General features: G+C 37.5%; 1 protein-coding gene across 5 annotated transcripts in view; it reads right to left on the minus strand.

The window, feature by feature from the left end:
• The window catches only part of PLCB1 (phospholipase C beta 1), an 856,401-nt gene that overhangs the window by 91,803 nt on the left and 745,648 nt on the right, over positions 1 to 18,950 (minus strand). For 2 of the 5 annotated variants that reach the window (XM_037811311.1, XM_037811312.1), the window contains one exon: positions 4,310 to 7,573. The exons of 2 other annotated variants lie outside the window; for them this stretch is intronic. In XM_037811311.1, coding sequence (XP_037667239.1) covers positions 7,346 to 7,573 — 228 coding nt within the window. In that variant the 3' untranslated portion in view covers positions 4,310 to 7,345. Of the gene's footprint in view, positions 1 to 4,309; positions 7,574 to 18,950 lie in introns of those variants that run through there. One more of the 5 variants, XM_037811313.1, reaches the window with a different exon arrangement.

The following is an 18,950-nucleotide window of genomic DNA, read 5'->3' on the forward strand; positions in this document are numbered from 1 at the left end:
GAGCCCATCTGAGGTAATTCCTTATCTTCCTAAAAATTCCTTATTCTCTCTGTGTGAGGACACTTTATGGCTACAGAAATGTGGTTGACCAATGGATGGGTCAGGCTGGAAGTGCTAAAGAGCTAATGGCCCAGAAGAGACCCTCAACCAAAGAGCAATGCGAGTTGGTGGATAAATATCCTAGATTCTTCACCCCGCTGTGGGTTAACTCTGAGGGGGGATCCACAAGTGTTTTAGAGATTGCCCAGGGGGAATTGAGGCCCCAGTTGTTCACTGGGATAACCTGCTCATAAAAAATCTTCCCTTGGCTTTCCTCATATCCTTGTCTCACTTAAAAAAATAGAATAAGTCCGGAGATGAAGCTGAGGGGGAGAGAAGGCTACACAGACTGGAGTTGAGATATATTGGGGGCGGCACTTTTTTTTTTTTTTAATCTGTGACAATCATATACCTGGAGAGAAAGAGAAGGGGAAAGAAGTTTTAAGAGACTTTGTAGTACATTATGAATGAAATCCTATTTTGGCATTTTAAAATAGAGATTTCAGTATAAATTTATTTCTCAACTAAAACTAAACTACTCAGGCTCAAAGACCCTCTTTAGTGGGATATGGGTTATACCACAAGTCCAAAGACTTGGGGGAACTCTTTGCTGCAGGTAAGTGGGGGGTGACTCAAGGAAACAATTATTGGAAGAGAAAAGGTGGGTGTTAAATTCCATCTGATGTTGAAGACCCTTCTGTCTCAGACTCTTTGTGTGTGTGTTTATGTGTGTGCACGTGTGTGTGTGTGCATGTATTTTGCCAGTACTGCCATGATAAAGGGAAACAGACCCTTCCTTCTATCTGAATTTTCTCAGAAAAACCAATATTGATGAGATAACTGGGTTTTGGTAGGAACATGCAGAATGATTCAATCTGAGGGGATAGCCTTAAACATACACTTAACCAAGCTTGATTATGACCAAGAAAGTGGGACTTTAAATCAGATTGAGCCTGGGCTTACCCAGTATCTGGAACATAGTAGGTTCTTATTAAATGTGTGTTCCTTGGATGGATTCCTGGGAGAATGTTAACATGGGAGTATTTATAGCTTCAGCCAGCACTGAGGATAATTTTACTTTTGCTTGCTTAGAGTGTGGGCCTTTTGGGGGCTGACTTGGGTAACACTGGAGCTTTCAGGAAGGATAGGATGATTTACACTGGAAAGGTTAAAGTATTACTGAAAAGGTTAAACACTGTTAAAGAAAATAGAATAAACCCAGCGATGAAGGTGGGGGAGAAGGGGCTAGAAGAGTCTGTGTAGACTGGGGGTTGAGGGAGATTTGGGGGAGGCAACTTTACCTGTGATAATCATATACAGAAAGATATATAGAAAGCAATTTTAAGAGACTTTGTAGTGTGTTATGAATCAAATGCTACTATGGTATTTTAAAAATAAAGATATCATTACAAATTTATCTTTACTTTCCAACTATTTGTTCTGGCCTTGGATTTTGAATATGCTTGCCTGGAGGTTGGGCCTTCTATTGGTTTTAAATAAGTCAATGTACAACATTAGGCACTTACAAAACAGGTAGCTTTTTGAAATAAAAAAGAAAGGGGATTACTGTATTTTATTGATTCTCAGTTACACTTTTGTTTTTAACATTTTAATATTTCTGAAATCGGGATGAGTCTTTATGATTGATGAGGAGTCATAGTTTAATTGGCAAGATTTTTTCCTTTCTTATTGGTAATTTCTTATTGACATATTAAACTTTTTGACAGCATATGTTTGATAACATTTTATATAATTCATTTCAACTTTCAAAAGCTATGCAGTCAATATTTCCATCACAATATTCTAACTTTCACTTGTCCTAAAAAAATTTCCTTCCATAGGAAATTTACTGAATCCCAGTGAATTCAACTCACCATTATCAGACTTTTTTTTGGACCCAGGAAAAGTAAATAGATACTTGACTTTTAGTAAAAAAAAAAAAAGCAGGTAAATAACTTTCTGGAGTCATGTAGAAAATAACCTGAACCATTTCCTCAATAACCTGAAGTTATTCGGTAGCCCAGGGAGGACCAATGTTCAAGAGAGCTGTCCTGAGGCTGGGTTTTGTGATGGACAAGCACAAAGGAGACAAGAGGCTAAAAACCAAAACAAAGGACTCAGAGTTTAAAATAAGTATCAACCCAGTTAAAAACGGGCAAAGGACTTGAATAGACAATTCTCCAAAGAAGATATACAAATGGCTAAGATATACATGTAAAGATGCTCAACATCATTAGTCATTAGGGAAATAAAAACCAAAACCATAATGAGATACCACTTCACACCCACTAGGATGGCTAGAACCAAAAAGATAGACATGCGTTGGTGACGATGTGGAGAGACTGGAAACTTCATGCATTTATGGTGGATATGCAAAATGGTGCAGCTGCTTTGGAAAACAGTTAGGCAGTTCCTCAAAGAGTTAAATATAGAGTTACCATATGATCCAGCAATTCTACTCCTAGGTATATACTCAAGAGAATTGAAAACATATATAAATATACATATACACAAAAACAGGTATACGAATGTTCATAGCAGCATTCTTCATAAGAGGTACAATGCAGAAACAACCCAAATGTCCATCAATTGATGAACTGATAAATAAAATGTGGTACATCCAAAGGAATATTATTAAACCATTAAAAGGAATGATGTACTGATACATGTTATAATATGGTATGAAGCTTGGAAACTTAATGCTGTGTGAAAGAAGTCAGACACAAAAGACCACATATTGTATGATTCCATTATGCAAAATCTCCAGAATAGGCAAATCCATATATAGAGAAAGTAGATTAGTGGTTGCCGGGGAATGGAGGAGAGAGGGAGAGGATGGTAAGTGATTGCTAGGGGTTGAATGTTGGTTAGGGGGTTTTGATTTTAAACTGAAGATGATTAGGGTTAATTAAAGGTTTTTTAAGTTGGTGACTTGATCCCGTTTTTTGCTTTTGAATGATCAGCATAGCTGCAGTACACAAAAAGCTTTTTAAATTAGGCTAGATTAGAAGCTTAGAGACCATTTAGGAGAACCCTGGCAGGTGGAAGAGGATGGTGGCTTGAATTTAGGTAATAGTAGAGGGGAAAGAAAGTGAACACATTGAGAGCCTATCAGGGCATTAGAATTGACCTAGCTTGGTGATTTATTGGAAGGAGGTGAGGGAGAGGGAGCTGTCAAGGATGTTTCCAATATTTTATCTTAGGCAACTGGATTGGTATTGGTTCTGTTCCCTGATATAGAAAACAAAACACTTGGAAGAGGTTTGGGTGTGACTACAAATCCAGTTTGGTTTATAGTACAGGAGGCAGAGTGTATTTTCCAAAGATTCCATTTCTTGTTTGTTCTCTCCCCTAGAACTGCGAGTAGGCTTGTGGCAGCACTGATCAATGGGAGCACAGGCTAAGGGATGGAATGTAACTTCCTTGGCTTGGGCATAAAAATTTTGCCAGGGCTTCTTCCTGGTTCATTCTCTCTCTCTCTCCCTCTCTCTCTCCCACCTGTCCCTGGCCCCTCTTTCGGGAGGCTCACCACCCTTGGACTCCAGCTACCATGTTATGAGAAAACCCCAGGCCACTTGCAAAGAGAAGCCCAGACCCCAACTATTCTCTCAGCTGATGGCCATTATCAAACGCCTGATGTGAGTAAATGAGTCTTAAGATTTCCAGACCCCAGCCTTCAAACCTTCCAGCTGAGGCCCAAGATACATTGGGACAGTGATATCACCACTGTCCCTGGGTTGAGTTCCTGACCCACAGAAACTCTGGGCTAAGAAATGACTCATACCATTTTAAGCCATTAGCTTTTGGAGTACCTTGTTACATAGTAATAGATAACTAATACAATACGCTGCATTTGGAGTGACTTTTGGGACATTTATATAGACCTCACACATACATATTCCATATTCCTTTTTTTATCAATGTTGCCAAACCTTTTTTTTTTCCCCGATTACAAGAAAACTTACATCAAGTGCTCTGTCAGTCCTTATTATTTCCATGGTCTGTCAAAAAGCCTTTGCAAATCAGACCGTTTTGCCTTCCTTGGCTTTCATCAAGAAAGGAAAGAAGGAAGAGAGGAAGGGAGTAACTCCACTATGGAAGTAATGCGTGGAGGGTGGTGGAATGACAGAGTTATGCTACTGTGCACTCTGGTGCAAGCAAAGCAGCGGCTCAATCCCCCTATAGTAAATGGCTGGGTCTGGCTGGAAACTCACCCTAAAGACTGGCAGTAGTCCCACTCCAACAGCAAGAAATAACAGCTGGGCTGCATTAAGAAATTTTTATTGTTTCCTTTGGACTTGTGATGAAAGCACATAAAATTACAAGTGGAAGAAACATCATGCCACAAAATTGCATAGAATTATTACAAAAATGTGAGTTATGCATCTTAAATAATTTGAGATAGAAGAACCAAAATATGTACATTTTAAGAGCTTCAAATACTTTGTCCTATCTTTTGTTTTTCTCTTAAAAGGCAAAAGTCACAATGTCCAATCCATCACAAACGAAAGTAATACAGTGCACAAGTGCAACATTAAATTCAAAGTAATGCAAGTGATGGCCCTTTCTTTCGGAATTATTTCATGACTGCTTATCTATTACAGGAGTATTAATTAATGTATGGCGATAATGAAAATGCTCAAAACCAAAAACACATGGCATGACACAGGAACTTTGAAAACTGGCGTACGTGGCCCAGCACTCTAGTCTCAGTAGTGTAAAGGTATCAGAAGGGCACAGTCTAATTTAATACATGGCTCTACTCTCTATTACAGGGAAAACCACAGTACGGAATTTCACACATTCAACAAAGAACAAGGCAAATACATAAAGGCACAAAACTGCACATCATATAGACCCCTTTTCTTTATCTTAGTCTATTTCAAGTAATATTAATATTATTAAATGATAGTATCACTGTAGTAGTTTCATGATGCAAAATGGACAGTGTTACGCACTACCCCACAACTGCAAAAAGTGTCATTATACAGATAGAAAAATGTGATTACAGTAAATGGCCAAATACAAATGTATTGTAAAATGACTAGAGTCGCTAAGATCATGAAATCCAACTACCAAAACGGTTGTGTGTAAGTCAAAGTTATTCAACTTGTCTTTAGTCTATCTCTAGGATGGGATACACTGTTCTGTAAGAATCACCTTTGTGTTTGGTTATGGATGCTATTATTGGTTCATGCTTCTGCAAATTTAGACAGTCTGTAATTTTGTTTTACAAAATGCAGCATTCAATTTTGACCATCTTTGCTTCTTTATGATTAATGCCTTTCTTTCAAAGTGCAAAAGTAGAACGATTTACAAAAGATTTCTCTTTCAGTGGAAGTTAAGTTTTATTAAGTGTCTAATTAACACCCCAAACCTTTTTAGATCAAAATACAATCATCTCCAAAGAGGATGTGATTTTTCCCCTTGTGTCCCATTAGCCGTGTTTTTTTTTAATCAAACACGCTTTGCTAATGTTTGAACTAAACTTTCATGTTGATTAAAACTTAATTGTGATCCCTAGTTATTGCTTAAAGTTAAAGAAAATAATTTCCATAAAAATATTAAATTTTTGAAACAGTTTTCAGGACACAACTGGTTTTTGAATTTTAAAATGCTTGGCTAAGCGACAATCAGGTTTATTTGGAAGTAAAATAAAGCTGTTAGCATCTGCTTCTGGACTTTAACTTCAATGTCCTTTGTGTTACTCTCTAAGTCATATTTTCCTTTATTTAATTCTCCTCTCTTACTTAAGACATTTCAATAATGTTTTTGAGCAGTCTTATCATGATATAATTTGTTTCTTTTATGCCACCTAAAAGAGGAATTTAACGCAGTTAAGTGAGTTGAATGTACACAATAAATATATAATGAAAGATTTTTTAATGTTAGAATAAAATTGAAATGAGACTTAAAAATGATGAAGGATACTAATAAATTTCCATATTGCTGATGTCTACATTTGTTGTGTATTCTGACCATTAAAACAAGCTAAACATCGGATACTTAAAATCAAATTTTTGTTCTTGCAAAATAAGTACCAATTTCATATTCCAAATTCTAAATCCACCTCAACTTTCATCACTGGCTCCATCAAATGTTTCTTAGAATTTGAATAAATTTAATAACCTTATGATCTAGACATTTGACCCCTTTCTTCTTTACCCATTTACCGGTGGGAATTTTTGTTTTTGTTATATTTGTGTTTTTAAGTTTTGTGGATGAGACTGGGTCACTGCCAATTAATAAACACATACATTTGTACTTGTGTGTGTGCACTTATACCAGGCTGAGTGCATATATACATATACCTGGAGGTAATAGATATCATTTACACGTGGGTCTACATATTCTTTAGATACATATTCAATCTTCATCTCTGTGTTAAAAATAAATGAACTACTAAAAAATGTCAGACAGGAAAATAACCCCTGGAGCCTATTGACTCTGAATCTCTACTCAACATACATCAGCTCAACCGTGTTTTTTCAACAGAACAGACTCTTTGTAGTTATTTGATCATATCAACCCAACAACCAAAAAATACCCAGCCTTTGAGTGTTAACAGTCAACTTGGAAAGCACACTCCCTGGAAGTGTGCAGCCAGTTTGCTCATGCAGCCAAATGTCCAAGCCATATTGCCAAGTCTTGGGGTGGTTTCCCAGGGCATAGATTCAATCAAGTGATTTTTTTTCAAAAAAAGAAAACCAGCTTATTTGAATCACTGCAGTATCTAAGAAAGCCATGTCAGCAACAAATATGATGATGCCTCTTTGATAAATAAATTAGCCAACTGCAAGCCACCAGTGCTTGCAAAGCAAAGGATGAAACAATTTAATAATATGCACATTAACTCGAGGATATGGTAGTTGAGGGGCAGTTAGAAAAGAGAATGCTCAAAGTTGCTGTTCGATAGTGCTACACGTTTCTCAAACTATTTCTATACTTTGAAATACTTTACACCAGAGCTTCAAATAAAAACTTGAGCCCTTCAAAGAAGACACAGTCCTTCATTAAAAGTTCCATGGAGCTTGGAAGTTTCCTGCTTTGAATTTACTATTGGAAAGAAAAAAAAATCCCATATACATGCACTCTCCAGTAGTAGACCTGCAGCAGTTTCTGTTTAATACATGGAACCTGAGCACAGAGACCTCTACACAGATCCTTCTGGAATGCTCCCTTTGGGATGACTTTAGGCTAAGGGATGCTTCTCAGGAAGATGCTCCTGGGCAGTGATCTTTGTATTAAGAGAGGGTCCACTGGAGCTTGAATGTCCATGCATATTCTGAAGGCCTGGCAGGAACAATCACAGAGGAGTATCAAACTCTTTTCCTGGGTTGTCTCCTTCTACCTCGTCACCGGAGGGGGACTTGTGGTTCAGTTTTCCAGGGTCTGAGGCCAGGGAGGGAGGGGCAGAACCGTGATTGCTGTCTTCACTGATCTTCCCTTTCATGGCTTCCTGCACGAACTCCAAAATCTCCAGGGGCAGTCTTTTGAACTTGTCTTGGTACTCTTGCTCCAGTTCCACCTGCAGCTGGGAGATATTGACAGAGGAGAATGCTTTTAGGTCGTTTACGTTTCTATAACCACCGATGTAGAAACTCTGAGCCAGAGATACAAAGAGGAGGGCGGAATAAATTAATTTAAAATACCACCCACTAGTTACCCATAGGGAAGATGTAAACAGAGTTTAGCTGGACACATCATTTGTCCATAGCTGAAAGTCAAGGTCAGGTTACAGGTGGCACAGAAGAGGGCTAAAGACTTGGAATAATATAAATAAATAAATCTACACACACATGCACGCATACACACACAACAAACAGGGACGGTCTTTTGGAGAACCTTCTGGATGTAATATGTATCGATCCAAAGTTCTTAAATTTAGGAGTTGGAGGCTATTGATAGCTAGGGACAGCCTGTGAGGCAGCTCGAATAGAGGAACGAGGATCAGGCTTCTTGGAGTGTGGACTTCAGGCGGTGGCTGGGAAGCCAACACCGATGCTTCTAAAGAGAAGTTCCGTGAAGTTTTAAAAACTGAACATACTGATGGAACCAACTTTAACTTTTGTTTTGACTTCTTTTTATCGCCTCTTTATTTAGATTCATTTTTCATTCTAATTTGTATTTGCCTTGTAAACTGATTTAACTACCCTTTAAATTATCTTTTAATTTATCTATCTTGTGCCCTGGAGAATCCCCAAACTTTTTAAAGTCACAGGACCCTTTCTTCAAATGCAGCTTGCGATGAAGGCCCTAACCATAAAACAGGTAAAAGCTGGGTATCTTCGCTAGAAGTAGGGAAAAGGGTGGGGATAGCAGTGAGTGCTGCCTGTTTAGCCCTACTGAAAAAGCAGAATTTTAAATAAAATTCTTGTAGCTTATTGAATGATAAGCAGGGAGCATAATCTAAGAAATAGCATGAACGACTAAGGGTTTTTTCTTTTTAACCTCCTGTTAATTAGTCTTGTGGCAGCTTTTCTTAAGACATGCCCTTAAAACATGGGATTTTGATTTTGATGCTAATTCAGGAGGTGTGGGTGGGGCCTGAGATTCTGCAGTTCTTACAAGCTCCCATGTGACGCCCACGCTGCTGGTCTGCTTTGGAAACCTTGGTTAACTTCCTGTCCTGGTTCTACTCTGAGCTCCCAATTCTACCTTTTGTCTCGATCCTGGCTCCACATCCTCCACCTGCCGCTTTTATTGCAGTCTCTGGTGCTTGCTACGACCCCCGGACCATCCGGGTGAAGCCAGCCCTCAGCATCTGCCTCTCTGCATCTTGAGCCCCTCTTCCCACCCACACTCTAGACTGTGCCACAGCTTGTGGAGAACATCCTCTTTAGTTCGACTCCTTTATTGTTTCTCTGCCAGAGAAATTTTGCTGAGACTTAGTTAATTAAGGTCCATAATCCATATCTGCAATCTCTAAATCCACCAAATACTGAAATCCAGACGGTCTTTGTAAATTTGTGGCAAATTCATTGACGTTAACTGGCTATTTATAATCCTTATTTATCCTATTTTTGCATAGATATTCATGTACTTTATTGCATAGATATTGCATAGATATTCATGTACTTTATTGCAGAAATATTAACTTGTTTGATTCTGAGGGTAACTCAGACTTTGTTGGGGTTTCCTGAAAATAGGGTTCCTTGCTTTTCCAAAACCCTTTCTCTATCTTCTTTGGAAAGGAAGATTATGGTACATGCACCAGGTTAGCTTTCTCAAATCAGAAAAATTATGAATTCTAAAAGCAATAGGCCCCAAGAGTCTCAGAAAATGGACTGTGGATCTGTTCAAATGACTTTTTTTCCATATCAAAAAGTACCTAATAAAAATTATGAAGTTTCCAGAAGAGGCAAATCTATAAAGACAAAAAGTAGATTTGTGATTGCCAGGGGCTGGGGGGAGGGGAAATGGAGAGTGACTGCTAATGAGTAAGGGATTTCTTTTTGAGGTGATGAAAATGTTCTAGAATTAGATTGTGGTTATGGTTGCACATCTCCATGAATACACTAAAAACAACTGAAGTGTATTAAGTGGGTAGACTGTAAGGTATGTGAATTACATATCAATAAAGCTGTTTTTTTCAAAAGTACCTAATAAAAATGGCTTAGCTTAAGTGAATGTTGAAACCTAGCTATTCTCCCAAAATATAAAATGTGGGTTATTTATGAATATATTTTGCTGGCACTCAAATTTTAATAAGCCAAGGAGGAACCATGCTGTGAGAATGGCCCCCGAGCTCTGAGATTCACACTATTACAATAGAAGGAAGGCAGTCACACACAGCCCACCCTTAGTGTCTGGCACATACAAATCATGAGGCCATCAAAGACAAGAAAACAACTGCCAATTCTTTCCCTGGTGTCCCAAATAACTCAGATGGAAATGTGGCTTTTACAATGTCATACTCTTTTGCATGAGTGAAATCAGCCTGGTGTTTGAAAGTTTCTGTTTTTTATTATTGAGGCTCTGATTCGCTTTGATTTTAATTCAGCAATATGTGAGATTAAAAGTTTCCTTTCCAGTGAAGGTAGGGAAATGGAGAAAAGCAACTGACCTTGTTTTTAGGAAACAGCAGACAGCTGTTTTCATTTAGGTTAGACTGGGGACTTTCAGCTGTGGATATATTGTAGCTGATTTTGCAGACAAAATTTATCTTGGGTTAATTGTGCTTAATAACTTCTGTTTCTGTTTATTGAAAGTTAATTTCTTCTTAATTAAAAAAAGAATTAAAGTAAAATATGAAAAATGCTGAATACTTAAACCAACACTTTTTACAAAATGACTTGTGGCTAAATTAAAACTTTAGTGAACTCTTCCTTTTGTCATGGGTTAGTAATGAATTTTATTATAAGTCACTACCTGATGATTTATAGTAAATGCTATACTTTCCAATCTTTTAAAAATTCATTCAATTACTAATGAATGAATTGCAAAATTTCATTTATTACATTTATTACATTTTACATTTATTACATTTTAGGCTTTTCTTTTCAATTTTTCTTTTCAATTTTTCCCTGCATTTAAACTGAATACTTGTTCATTGTATGAGATATGAGTAGCATGCAGGGTAAAGTCTGGCTCTGTTCCAATAAAGCTCCATCCATCAGTAGTCTAGAGCTGATCCAGCCAGAGTAACAAGCTCAGATGCTTCAAGCGGCCAGGGAACTCATGAAAATAAGAGGAGGAGGTTGTGTGCAAGTGAATAGAAGTGTTAGATTCTCTGAGGAGCTGGAGAAGACATTCTCTACCTAAAGAGGTTACCAGTAACTCAGCTCCAACTGATGCTTGCAAGATTCTTGATTTTCAAGAGAAGTCAGAAATCCACATTTTCCTGTAAGATCTCATTTTTTTTCCTCATTATTATTGGCAATAATGAGCCTGTTGGGCTGGTGGAGAGTTTGTAACCTCTGTCCTAGCAGATTAAATCTGACTTAGACCAGAGGACTTGAGACATTGGGTCCAACTGTGGAATTCCACTTTGGATCCCTCCTAATATTCCCACCCCACAGTCCTGGCCTGTTCCTCCACTGATCACGGTGCTTCCTCTTGATCATTCCTCTGCTGGGATGATCCCAACCAACTGCTGCATTCTGATTCAAGTACTCAAACATTTGTTGAATTTTTACTCAACTGCATGGTCCTTTGGGAATGGCAGATTGATTGCCAAAGTAGCAGTAATTCTTTACCCCTCCTGTAGCCATTCCCTTTGCAAGGCGACTTTGTAGATTTTCCCACAAGGGAGTGGATTGTATTTTCCGTTTCCTTGAATCTGGGGTACCTTGTGATTGGCTTTGTCAACTAGAATATGCCAGAAGTGACAGCATGCCAGTTCTGAGCCTAGATCTCAAGAGGCCTTGTGCACTTCTGCTCTCACTGGTAGAAACCTGTTCAGTCACCATGTGAACAAATTAAGACTAGTTTGCTGGAGGATGAGACAGTTGGCCCAATTATGCTCCTCCCCATCATCTCAATTGACTATCAGACATGAAAGTGAATCTATCCTAAACCAGCCAGTCCCTAGCGGAATTACCAGCTGAATACACAAGAGCAAGTCTACTGAGATCAGCCAAGCCTGGCCCAGACCCCAAGGGAACAACCTACCCAGAATTTAGTCCCTGAGCTTAGTAATTACTTACTGTTTTAAGCCATTGAGCTTTGTGGTTGGTTGTTAGGCAGCATTACTGTGGCAATAACTAACTGATACAGTCAGGGAACACAAAGGCAACTCATATATGGCTCTACCCCATGAAGAACACATAATTTAATTCAGCTGGCTCTGTCTTTACATTCTTGTGGCCTCAGAACTTATTCCCGCCCCACAGTCCTGGCCTGTTCCTCCACTGATCACGGTGCTTCCTCTTGATCATTCCTCTGCTGGGATGATCCCAACCAACTGCTGCATTCTGATTCATGTACTCAAACATTTGTTGAATTTTTACTCAACTGCATGGTCCTTTGGGAATGGCAGAAAGAATGTTTTATTATAGGCTGATTTTTTTCCAATTTGACTAGACAGACTCAATCTGTAAATTGCTGAGTTAACCAGATTTTCAAAAGACATTGTCCACTCATCATTTCTGTGAACTCTGGGTAAACAGGAAAAGACAAAACAGTCAAATCCAAGTGGGTCAGCTCTGAGTATGTTGTCAAAGATATTTGCACTTCATACGCTGTCCTGCCTCTGACATTTTTTCAACTGCCTTAAGAAACAAAGCAGTGATTTGATCTAGTTACATGAGATTTTTTTAGGTTCATAATGTAACTGAAGACCTAGGAGAAAGCAAAGTTAGTCATGACAGCTAGCTTACAAATAGGAAAAAAAAAAGTATAATATAAATGTGGTATAAATTTAAAGTAACTCAGGACAGTGAGTTAACAGCCAGACACAATCAAAACCAATTTCTAAGGAGAATAAGATTCAGTGGAATAACAAAAACACAAAGACAGAACTTAAAAAAAAATGCAAAGACAGATATTTAACCTGTTTTTCACAAGGTCAGGAGGCAATGGGATTGGCTGACCAGAGCTCAAATTAAGGCCTTAACTCACTTTCCAATAAATTTCATGGAGGGACAGTGTTATGGGTTGAATTATGTCCCCCAGAAAGATATGTTGAAGTCCTAATCCCAAGTACCTCAGAATGTGACCTTATTTGGAAATAGGGCTACAAGTTATCCTGGACACTCCTTGCATCTTCCCTGCCCCAGACATGGAATCAGCCACATCTCCAAGGAGCCCTGGTTCCTTTGGTAGAGAAGGCATTAGTAAACCAAGCTACGGATGCCAGAAGCACTCCTTGCTACCGAGGTGTTACTGCTTTTAGGCATCTCAGTGGACAATTAGGAAATATACATTGAAAACTGCCAGTACCTATTGATGTCTCAAATTTAAATTTAACATTATAGGGTTTTTTCCTCCTCGGGATTTCATATTTGTATATCTTTTCTTTTACAATGAAAATTTTCTGATAATTTTACATATTTATCTGTCTTGTGCTACAAATATGAAATCATTTTAATTTTATGACCTATCAATAAAATAGCCATGTGAAGCTTAAGGTTTTTTTTTTGAAGTTCTTTTTATTCATAGAATATATCCCACTAAGGCTGCACAATTACATTACTCTGTTAAAATTTACTTGAAATAATTGTAATATCTACATGCACTTTGATATGCACATGGGGGTATTTGTTTCAGTTTGCTTTCTAATTAGACAATTTAAATTATTTCACCTTTTTTCTTTTCCTGGAGCATCTGCTCTCTATATTTAAAATTGCATCCTACATAGCTTTTCAATCCTTTAAAAATATCTCTCCTGGCCTCTAGGAGGTAATATGGTAATGCAGTTATCTGCTCAAAATTTTTTGAAGTTTTCCTCTAACGATTAGGGAACATAGTAAAATATAAACAAACAAAGAAATAACAAAAACATCAATAAAACCTAAACGACTCCGAAGAATTTATATATAATAAAACATAAGGCCTCCACGTAAATATGATGTAGCCAGTGAATGTACTGGCTATGAAGACAAGGACAAATAATTATGCTATTGTGACAAATGAAAAAAGTCTATATGCAGTTGTATATATACTGTGATTATAACTATGAGAATATTTGCTAAAAGTACAGACCAACTGTGAAAGGAAACAAACTAAAATAGAAACTGTGTTGGGATTATGAGTATTTTTATTTTTTCTATTTCTAATTTTTATGGTAATGTGAACATTTTAATTTTAGCATGAAAATAACTTCTAAAATAAAAACAAAACCTACTTTTTAAAAATGCTCATGCACACACACACACACACACAAGTACAGAACTCTGAATATGGGATACTGTGACTAGGAAAATTTTATAATGAATTACTGCACAAACTATAGTACTTTAACCTCAACATCATCAAATAGCTAAGAAGTTATTAAAAATAATGAGAAAAGCATTAAAAAGTAGATACATAGAATAGGTGGTTTCAAAATGAGCCTGTGCAAACTTGCAGGGCATCATTTGACTTTAGAACAACCTCATGATTTTTTACTTCAACCAAGAATAGAAATGACAGGGCCCTATGAAAATTACAGAGTGAGGTCAGTCAGGTTACCAGAGGATTGTCAGAAAATGGCATGTGGGAAAATGGAACTCCATCATATATCCCAATTATTCCAGTTTTTATTTGCTTATTTTGTTTTTCTCTAACTTTCCTTAGAACAAATTGCAATGGGACGTTGGGTTAATATGGCTGAGTGACTGGGAAATTCCTTCTTCTTCTCCAAATACATGGAAATGCTGAACAAAACATAACAGATACATTTATTTAAATCTATAGCTGCTTTTGAAAGAAAAAGAAAAGGAAATCCCTAAGTCACAAAAGTAACAAAGAAACTCAAAGCCAAAGGCCCTCTGGGTAGCACAGCCGATTCTCCATCTCGGGGGCTGGGTTTTTAATGTCCTGGAGGGAAAGAAGAGAAGGCCTCGGATTTTAGGCACTGGAGTGCTCAAACTGAACTCCCTCTCTAAAACCAGGGGTCTCCACTCTTGAAATGGGAACTAGGAAAACTCAATCCAAAATCTGGGGATGAGGCAAGGAAGCCAATGTTTCAAGGGGCTGGTTGGAGGAAAAATGTCTGCAACAAGGAATCAGAAACCCAAAGCAACACCATGAGTGAGTGTAGTTTCCAAGTTCACCTTACCCCTGTAAACAGGGTACCTAGGATCAACAAAAAGAAAGCAAAAACTGTTCTCCAACTGATAAGACCCATAGAGTCCCAGCAGAGGCAGTATAAATGCAGACTGTTTGGATTTCTCCACAACCCAGGGCAGGAGTGACCTCTATAGAGAAACAATTCCTAGTGAACATGAACTTGGAGGTCAAAATTACAAACCACTCAAGTAAAATGTAGTACTTATTAAGTCTTGTAATTCAAGTCTGCCCTTGGCAAGTGAAATCTAAAGAAAATGAGTAAAATGGTGATAAGTGTCCTTTAGGTCAATGTAGAAAATACTCCAGAAGATCTAAACAGAAATAAATCGGTTAGTTCACGCCAATGTGGAAGAATTCAGTTCACAATGAGTATAAATTCCTGAGTACAGTGCATGCTTATATATTTGGCTGATTTTCCTAAATAATTATGTCTGTTTGAAAATGATATTTAAATTAATTTTATCTTGTGAACAAATACCAACTAGCACAGAACCAGTTACAAAGGGCTTAAAAGGCAAACACAAATTAAAACTTTGCCATAGAGTTACACAAATTGGATGATTTTTTCTCCATATAGGCTCTTGAATGCTTGCGTTTTACCACATATGACCTTGGGCAGCTCACTTAACCTTGTGGAGTTTAAATTTTCTCAAATAAAACAGGAGAAAAACAATTTTCCTAGTTTATTGAAAGGTTTAAATTTTTAAATGAGATCATGCATGTTAAGCACTTAGCTTATTCTGCTTGCTTATTAGTTAAATGTGTATCATCTTTTTTCTAAAAAGGAAAAGAAATAAAAATTGCAGCCTGAAACATCTGGGACCCTGTCTATGAAGTGGTCTTTGCCCTTTCTATTTATAACATTTGAGTCATTATTTGGGCAATGCAACACAATTTTTATATGTTGGATCTCTCATTATTTTCTGGCTTGTGGATTTTGATGCGTTTATCAACAAATAATATTTTTGAACACCCTGATTGGTGCAGGATCCTGTGTTTGATGCCCGGGAGAATGAAGAACTTAGAATCCTTCAAGAGTGACAAGTATATGTATGGGGAAAATAATTAACATGTAGAGCTGAATGGGTACTACAGACAAGATGGACTGTGGATGCTGAAAATGAAGAGCCCTGAAGCCTTGAATTGATAATGGAAATACTTTATGGAAGAGATGGGACTTAAAAGTTTGGCCTGACCTGCCAGTACCCTTGATATTAGCCTTATTATAGGACAGAACTCCTCAGCCTTTTTCCCATGGGACATATAACAGATGGCATTCTCTGGGGAGACAGAGTTCTCTAGCTGTAATTTTCTTCTTCCTTTCTCAGTTTAGAGGTACATAGTAATATGAACACTGAATCAATAAAAGAAGGAAGACAGAAGCTAGTGCTCAAGTGATTTACCCAGCACAGTTCCTAACATGCACTGCATTTTAAATTTTATTTTAAATTTTATTTTAAAGAAAAAGACAATGCATTGTGAGATAGCTCATATGTGTAAGTACCTCTATATATCCATATATCACATGAAACTGACTGTAGAGGAAATCTGCTCTTAAAACAGGGAAGAACATCATCGGATTCCTATGATGTCTTCCCTAGGTCTATCCCCATTACTTTTTCTTTGACTTTCCCCAATATACTTCTCCTAAAATGGTGTGATTTCCTAACTTAGCCCTATAGTTTATATCTCCTCTAGCCTTGAAATGTATTTCAAAAAATTCTTTTGTAATCATTTTACAGGCATCTAGCGATTACTGTAGAAATCTTGGAAAGGGACATTAGCAATTATATAGTCAAACCCTTGAAGATTTAGAAGTCTTGGAAAGGGACTACAGCAATTATATAGTCAACCCCTTTTATTTCACTAAGTATATACCTGTGGCCCGAGAAGTTAAGTGACTTTCTCGACTCTGGGTTGCTAGTAGCAAAACTAGGACCAGAACCTAGTCAATTCTCCTCTGTGGTAGACTGATGGCATTAATGGTTTGAATATTTTACCATTCCCTTTATCCATAGCCTTTGCCTTATGACTCACTAAAGAGGCAGAGTCTATTTCCCCACACCTCGACTCTTAGGGAGTCATGTAACTTTCCTTGGCCAATCAGACATCAGCAGATATAGCCCAAACAGAGGCTTGAAAAAGCACTTGTGCATTTCAGATTTCACTCATGTTCCTCTGTCATGGTTATGGGAACATGCCTTGACTATACTGAAAGAGGATGAGAAACATGGAAAAGACTGAGTCACCCCAACCATCCAAGCCACCCAGTCAAGCGGCTCGCTGATATTCAGAAATGTAAGCAAGTCCACCAAGATCAGTTGAGCCACCTACTTGACCCATAACTGACCAAACATGTATGAATGAGCCCAGATAAGATCAAACATGCTTAGCCCAGAGTAAGCGAACCTCAAAAACTTGTGAGCTAAAGAGATGTTTATTACTGTATGCCCATGAAGCTTGGTGGCTATTTGCTCTATAGCATTATTGTAGCATTTTCCCATGACTCCTATAATTTCTTTCAAAAATGTGCCTAAAATTCTATGGCTCTGATATGGAATGACCTGTCATTCCATGTCCCAGAAGCCAGACTCTTGCTGCCTTACATTTGTACCCTAGCCATTCTCTGTCTTGAAGCAACTTATATTACAATATGAGGCCACAATTATGCTCTTCAGCCAACCACTTCATCCCAGCTAACATGTACATTCCAGGCCTAGAAATTCTTGAGTCAGCACTGGGGCACTTTCCCCTCATCAGGGCCTGCCATGAGGTCAAAGAATTTTCTACTTTTAGTTAGGTACTTTCTGAGGGAAGACTGAGGTGGAGGCTATCATAGCTGGGAATAAAAGTGATTGTAAAAAAAAGAAAACAATTTTGATTTTATCAAAAGATACCTTGTTAAACAGAAAGTTACTGTCATACTTAAAATACTAATAGATAGTTTAGATCTTTGAAAACCTGTGCTCTAGTTTAGTGACGATTAAGAGACTTGTTTCATATGCTTCAGTGAATGTAGCACATTATTATCCTAATCCTATCATTTTTAAGTGTGGAAACGTAAGCCTCCAAACACCTGGTTGGGAGCAGCCAAGATCTGGAAACCCTCTTAATTCAGGGCTTTATCCATCATTCCAGGCCAACCTCTTACTCTATAAAAACAGGAGTTTTGAAGACCTCAGTAAACTGAAGTTCTGTGTGTTGAGAGAAGAATGATGAATAACCCACCGTGCTTTTCTTGTATGTTTGGGATTTCAAAGTTGCTTTCACAAATAATTCAGATGTATCTTTTACTAAAAATATAATTGAAACACAGGTTCCTACTGACATGCCACACTTAATAATAGAATATTGGGTTATGGGAAACAACAAGGATTGCAATTTGGTTGGTCTTTACTTTTTGTCTTTACTGGGCTTTTATATTTGTGTCTGTCATGCTTGGAAGATACTGGCATTTCACTCCCTCTTTATAATTGTACAGTTTAGGGTATGTTTATTTGGTTAGCTGCGTGTTTTCCTGTTTGCCATTAAGTACAGTATAATTTAATTAGACTATTTCTGTAAAGAGTCAGATACTTTGAGATAAGGACAAGCAAGTGAGAAAATGGAATGAAGAAAATCCTATTTTAAAAGAAAAAAAGAAACATATGTTGGGATAGTACCAACCTAGCAAACATCTGTAGTAAACTGCAGGAAAACATAGACCCATAATAACAACAATGATGGTAATAATTATAAGTTATTGTGTGCTTATTGTGTGGCAGGAACTTTCTTAGGACTTTACATGTATTAACTAATTTACAACATGCACACTAATTTCAGAATCTCTGAACTCTAACTATGGGGTACAAGAAACAATATAAATTTGCAAATTAGGTCACATATGAGGCAATAGAGAAGTAGCGGGACCTCTGGCCAACTGGAATTGTACTTTTTGTTTAAAATGCTCAAATTTAAAAATTTAAGCATATATGAAGAGTCAAACAGAAGGCTCAATTTTGTCTATAAGTCACTAGTTTGTGGCTCTTGATTTAGCTAAAATATATGGAGTAAGGGCATGACAGCAAAGGGAGATCTACGATCAGTAGAGAGAGGCTAAGAAAGACAACACTACTCTAGAAGAATCCATTCTTGCAACCACATGAACCCTAAAAGAATCAATAAAATCCCTCAAGTCACTTAATAAAAGGCATTCAAAG

This window comes from Choloepus didactylus, chromosome 19 (assembly GCF_015220235.1).
Source record: "Choloepus didactylus isolate mChoDid1 chromosome 19, mChoDid1.pri, whole genome shotgun sequence".
Lineage (NCBI taxonomy): Eukaryota > Metazoa > Chordata > Mammalia > Pilosa > Megalonychidae > Choloepus > Choloepus didactylus.